At 45.2% G+C, this 6,346-nt stretch overlaps 1 protein-coding gene across 1 annotated transcript; it reads left to right on the forward strand.

Moving 5' to 3' along the window:
• Positions 1-2,298: 2,298 nt before the first annotated feature.
• Positions 2,299-5,585, forward strand: LOC138353727 (uncharacterized). Its single transcript, XM_069307113.1, has 2 exons — positions 2,299-2,509; positions 4,465-5,585. Exons 1-2 carry the CDS (start codon positions 2,299-2,301, stop codon positions 5,583-5,585), a joined length of 1,332 nt encoding a protein of 443 aa, XP_069163214.1.
• The last annotated feature ends 761 nt before the right edge of the window (positions 5,586-6,346 follow it).

A 6,346-nucleotide genomic window follows, 5' to 3' on the forward strand; every position in this document is an offset into this window, starting at 1 on the left:
CAGACTATATACAACACTATGAACACTTAGAGCTGCGCGAGTGAGTGATAGTCACTGTAGCAGTCAACTTGGCACAAGAGAACTTTGCACTCAATGCACCAAGTGCAGATGGATCTTCACTTCTGTTCCTCACGTTGCATGTTCTTACAAACAATGCAGAAACGTTTACCCCTTTCACATGTTCCTGTGCTTGGCATATAACCAAGTTTGTGTACATAAAGGTAACCTTTACACATGAGTCTGTCAGGAAGTGCGCGAGGCATTGTTGTTGGCACCTCACATGGCACAACTATGCCCTCCACCCCATATTTCACCAGCAATTGCAACATTAAATGTACGCTCCAAATACCAAAAACACTGGAGTACTTGTGTGGCAGGATTGTAAGAATTTTGTCCCACAAATTCCAACATTTGATGATACCGATGTTGGCATGAAATTGATTATTTTATGGCATATCTTGATCAGCCATTCATGGACCATCTCGTTATAGAGACAAACGGATACGCTCTGGCACTAATTGACTCTGGAATTTTACCTGCCTCTTGATTAACACGTTGGAAAGACACGACTATTTAGGAAATAAATGTGTTTTTAGCGTTGTGCATGATGATGAGGCATACGGATAAACACGTGATCCAGGATTATTGGAACAATGACAGCCTTGCTCCAACCCCCTTATTCAACAAGTCAACAGTCACGTGATAGTTACCTGCTGCTTCTCAGGTGCCTGCACTTTGAGAAGCAGTAGGCTAATGCTAATGTAAACTAATGCAGACAATGCTAATGAAGACAAACACGACACACTGTGGAAAGTGCGGAAGATATGAAGTGATTTGAGAGGAAAGTGCTGTGACTATTTGTACCAACACAGAATGTCGTGATAGATGAATCACTATTTCTGTTCAAGAGACGACTGTCGTTCTAGCAGTACATTCCATCAAAGCAGCACAGGTTTGGAATAAAGTTCTTCGTGTTATGTGACTGAGAAACTGGTATGGTCATGGTCATGATATTGTATTCAGGTGCGGACTTTGACATACCAGGTCAAGAGCCACATGGGTTCTCAGGCTGTCGTGATAACACTTATGGAACTATTGCTGAACACGGGGCATATCCTGTACACGGACAACTTCTATACCAGTTCCTTGCTGACCAGATTCCTCCTTGACCACAACACAGCGTATGTGGCACTGTCAAGGTCCACATGAGGGAAATGCCAGTGTTTGGCATTGGTATTGCAGTGGGCGAAGGCCAGCTGCAAAGTGTGATAAAATGTTATCTGTGCTGTGGAGGGGCAGACGCGAGGTGAATATGTTGACAACTATTCACAGCGGTGCAATGTTGGACAGTGGCAAAGTAATCCTTGCAACAAGGGTGAAAATGTATAAACCTGATTGTGTCATTGACTACAATGTAAATATGCGTTTAGTAGATAAAACTTACATGATGGTTGGTGCCATCGAGTGCATGAGAAAATCAGTGAAGTGGACCAAGGAATTGTTTTTCCACCTTCTTGGCATTACAGTGCTGAACTGTTTCAACACTTATCACGGAGTCTGTTGGTATATGTGAGGCGTCAGGTGGTGTTGCCGGCGCGGTACAGAAACGTGGCACTGAAGCTTGCACACTCAGTGGATCCCGCGGGTCACTTAGGAGTAACCAAGACCTTAACCGGCTTCGGGAACATTTTTATTGGCCGGGCATGGACGCGGATGTAAGAAAAATCTGCAAGACGTGTTTCTCGTGCCAGAGGGCGGGGAAGAAAGTCCCTACCATCCCAAAAGCACCTTTGGTTCCAGTTCCTGCGTTTGGCCAAGCGTTTGAACTCCTTATAATCGACGTAGTTGGACCATTACCTAGGACAAGAAGGGGAAATAATTATTTATTGACCATCATGTGTGCTTCGACGAGATTTCCGGAGGCGATCCCAGTGCGGAAAGTGACATCGAGATGCGTCATGGGATACCTTCACCGGTTCTTTGCTTGGGTAGGAGTGCCCAAGGAGATCCAGTCCGACTGCGGAAGTGTTTTCCAGTCGAAGTGGTTTAGGCAGGCTATTGCAAGCTGGGGACTAGCCCAACTACGATCGTCACCATATAGACCTCAATCGCAGGGGATTGAGATGTTCCACTCCACTCCACTCTGAAGACCGTCTTAAGGGATGTGCGAAACAGGAAGCGGAATGGGATGAGGCTGTCTATCCAGTCATGTTTGCAATCTGAGATGCTATAGTTGAGTCTCTGGGATTCTCTCCATTCCAATTTGTGTTTGGGCACAAAGTAAGGAGCCCGTTATTGATGCTGAAGGAGCAGTTAGCGGCGGAGAAGATTTTAGTATCAGTAGAGGAGTATGTGCAGAAATTCTATGAACGATTGAAAACGGCGAAGGAGCTGGCTGCTGAGCACCTGAAAACAGCTCAAGAGAAGATGTCGATTTGGTACGACAAGAAGGCTGTCCCAAGGGAGTTCGAGGTGGGGGCCAGAGTGATGATGTTGCTACCTGGGAGAGGTAGAGTGACGGAATCACGCTTTGGTGGTGATATAGTGACTATTCATCTTTTTGCCTGGGAGCAGGGCCAGTGATTGCTGTGAGTGTTTTATCTGCCAATCGAAAAGAAGTTCATCTCCAGTGACACTTCATGTGGTAAATATTGTCCCATCCAGTGGTTGTGTAGTCCTCAGCAGTGCAGGCGACACTATTCAGAGACTACTGAAGAAGGAGGAGGTCCCGTGGAGCAACGTGCTCCTATAGGAATACAATACTTTTAGGGGCGGTGGAGCACCCCGAGGACGCGACCCTTATTGCTCTCGAAGGAACGAGAGTAATCGCAGACTTCATTGGTGAGGAGCCTGAGTGAATGATCTGCAACAATGTCAAGGTTATTGTGAGGGAGAAGGACGCCTAAGGACACGCCTGACGTCACAAGCTAGCAGGTGGAGGAGTGACGTCATCGAGGCAACAGAAGTGTCGCCCACCGCTGCTCTTGCAGTTCACTGATCCAGTTAAGGAACCTTCCCTCCCAGTTACCCCGTGTTGGGTACAAGTTCCTCTATGGAACGGTGAGCATATTTATTACTGCGATTCATGTACTAGGATGAACTTGAAATAATATATATAGGTCTGTGTGTATTTATATTATAATGGGAGTGACAGTGAGGCATAACTGACTCAACGAAGTGTAGCCTAGCACTGTCCAGCGACTATTTACCATTAAATATTAAGTGACAGTTAAAGTTATTTTGAAGCCTCTTAATTCTGCGTGAAATACATTAACGTGCTAAAGTAATATCATAGCTGCCTGAATAGCTTGAATAGGTCGGGAGTCAGGGCTGTTGATAAGCAACGGTTGCATTATTTTCAGCATGTCATGGTCGAGTTGGTTGGGCATATATTTAAGAGTACCGGGTGTGCAGGTTCGAATCCTCATCACGGCTTCTGGAAAGAAATTAGAAAAATAGGTCTGGAATCTGTACATTAGAGTGGCATGTCAAACTGAGGGTCCCCGAGGGCTATATGGGCCACATTTGTGTTGTCATGAGTACCTCACACCACAGTTAATTGAAGTCATTTAATAAAAATTATTGCAGAATATTTTTATTACATAAACTTAAAAACCTATAATGTGCATACAAATGGTTTAGCGGCTAGCTATGAATGCAACGTAATGAATTAGTTTAACAAAAGAAACATAATGTCTGCTAACCACATTCACAGCACCGTCGGTAGATAAGCATTCAAGTTTACTGAAATCCAAACCATAGTCATGCAGAACATGCTCGACATTCTTAAAGATGTACTGTTGTAGTAGTGTCATGCATGGGGATCAGTTCAAGCAGTTCTTCATATATATTAAATTCACTGTTACAGGCCCTGATGAAAACCACGCGCTGTGCTATTCCAGTGATGTCAACGGTCTCATCAATAGCAATAGAAAAAGTCTTTTAGAACTCTTAACTCTTTTGCCTCACATTTGCATTCATATTTGTTTTGTGATTTTTAAATCTTTTAAAAGGTGATAGTTTAAATGATAAAAACTGCAATTTTGGCCGTTAAATGACCAAATTACGGTAGCTTTTGTGCTGATCCTTCATACCGATAGTTAGAAGGGCTGGGGTCCAAGAGCTAACAGCTCGATCTTGCAAGCACAAATAGTAAACAGAAACACATACACACACACTCACAAACACACACACACATTCCGCTACAACGCGTCAGTCTTCCCACCTATCGACCTCCACACCACTCGCCTGCCTCTCAACAACCCTGACACCAGGTGCACAATGTTGAATCTGCGAAGTATGAATGCGAGAAATATCTTGGAATCATGATTAATAGGGAAATAAGGCAACAATTCTATTTATAACTGAGTGGAATACAGGAAATAGGATAAATAGTTTTATTTCAAGAAAGGCTAGCAAGAACACATATAATATTAATCTTTATAGACTATAGCTACCTTACAGCATATACCTACCTCACAACCCATGTCTACCTCACAACCCATGTCTACCTCACAACCCATGCCTACTTCACAACCTCTGCCTACTTCACAACCTCTGCCTTCTTCACAACCTCTGCCTACTTCACGACCTCTGCCTTCTTCACAACCTCTGCCTACTTCACAACCTCTGCCTACTTCACAACCTCTACCTACTTCACAACCTCTGCCTACTTCACAACCTCTGCCTACTTCACGACCTCTGCTTACTTCACAACTTCTGCCTACTTCACAACCTCTGCCTACTTCACAACCTCTACCTACTTCACAACCTCTGCCTACTTCACAACCTCTGCCTTCTTCACGACCTCTGCCTACTTCACAACCCATGCCTACTTCACAACCCATGCCTACTTCACAACCTCTGCCTACTTCACAACCTCTGCCTACTTCACAACCTCTGCCTTCTTCACAACCTCTGCCTACTTCACGACCTCTGCCTTCTTCACAACCTCTGCCTTCTTCACAACCTCTGCCTACTTCACGACCTCTGCCTTCTTCACAACCTCTGCCTACTTCACAACCTCTGCCTACTTCACAACCTCTGCCTTCTTCACGACCTCTGCCTACTTCACAACTTCTGCCTACTTCACAACCTCTGCCTACTTCACAACCTCTACCTACTTCACAACCTCTGCCTTCTTCACAACCTCTGCCTACTTCACAACCTCTGCCTACTTCACGACCTCTGCTTACTTCACAACTTCTGCCTACTTCACAACCTCTGCCTACTTCACAACCTCTACCTACTTCACAACCTCTGCCTACTTCACAACCTCGGCCTACTTCACAACCTCTATCTACTTCACAACCTCTGCCTACTTAACAACCCATGTCTACTTCCCAACCTCTGCCAACTTCACAACCTCTGCCTACTTCATAACCTCTGCCTACTTCACAACCTCGGCCTACTTCACAACCTCTATCTACTTCACAACCTCTGCCTACTTAACAACCCATGTCTACTTCCCAACCTCTGCCAACTTCACAACCTCTGCCAACTTCCCAACCTCTGCCAACTTCACAACTTCTGCCTTCTTCACAATCTCATCAAAGATCGCTACACAAAAATTAAAAATAAGCTGACGTTATTTAAAAAAACACTGTTAGGGTGGAGAGAGTACCTAACAGACAGGAGTCCAAAAGTCGCAATGAAGTGTGAGATGTCGAACTGTTCTTAGGTAAGAGTTAGTGCTAGGACCCCATGCTACTTTTCATCTTATTTAATCAATAGAGAGAGTGAGAGAGAGAGAGAGAGAGAGAGAGAGAGAGAGAGAGAGAGAGAGAGAGAGAGAGAGAGAGAGAGAGAGAGAGAGAGAGAGAGAGAGAGAGAGAGAGAGAGAGAGAGAGAGAGAGAGAGAGAGAGAGAGAGAGAGAGAGAGAGAGAGAGAGAGAGAGAGAGAGAGAGAGAGAGAGAGAGAGAGAGAGAGAGAGAGAGAGAGAGAGAGAGAGAGAGAGAGAGAGAGAGAGAGAGAGAGAGAGAGAGAGAGAGAGAGAGAGAGAGAGAGAGAGAGAGTGAGAGAGAGAGAGAGAGAGAGAGAGAGAGAGAGAGAGAGAGAGAGAGAGAGAGAGAGAGAGAGAGAGAGAGAGAGAGAGAGAGAGAGAGAGAGAGAGAGAGAGAGAGAGAGAGAGAGAGAGAGAGAGAGAGAGAGAGAGAGAGAGAGAGAGAGAGAGAGAGAGAGAGAGAGAGAGAGAGAGAGAGAGAGAGCTGGTACCACTCTCTGTGGTTCTTTAGGGCACCCTTACCCTTGGTGCCCTAAACTGCAGCTATGATGCTGGTACTGTGTGGTACCTCCCTTACCCTTGATGCCCTAAACTGCAGCTATGGTGCTGGTACTGTGTGGTAC

Source organism: Procambarus clarkii, chromosome 59 (genome assembly GCF_040958095.1).
Source record: "Procambarus clarkii isolate CNS0578487 chromosome 59, FALCON_Pclarkii_2.0, whole genome shotgun sequence".
Taxonomy (NCBI): Eukaryota; Metazoa; Arthropoda; class Malacostraca; order Decapoda; family Cambaridae; genus Procambarus; species Procambarus clarkii.

Coding starts and splice junctions, on each gene's coding strand:
- LOC138353727 (XM_069307113.1), top strand. CDS start 2,299: ATGCTGAAGGAGCAGTTAGCGGCGGAGAAGATTTTAGTATCAGTAGAG. Junction 2,510..4,464: donor GATGTTGCTACCTGGGAGAG/GTAGAGTGACGG, acceptor GCTACCTTACAG/CATATACCTACCTCACAACC.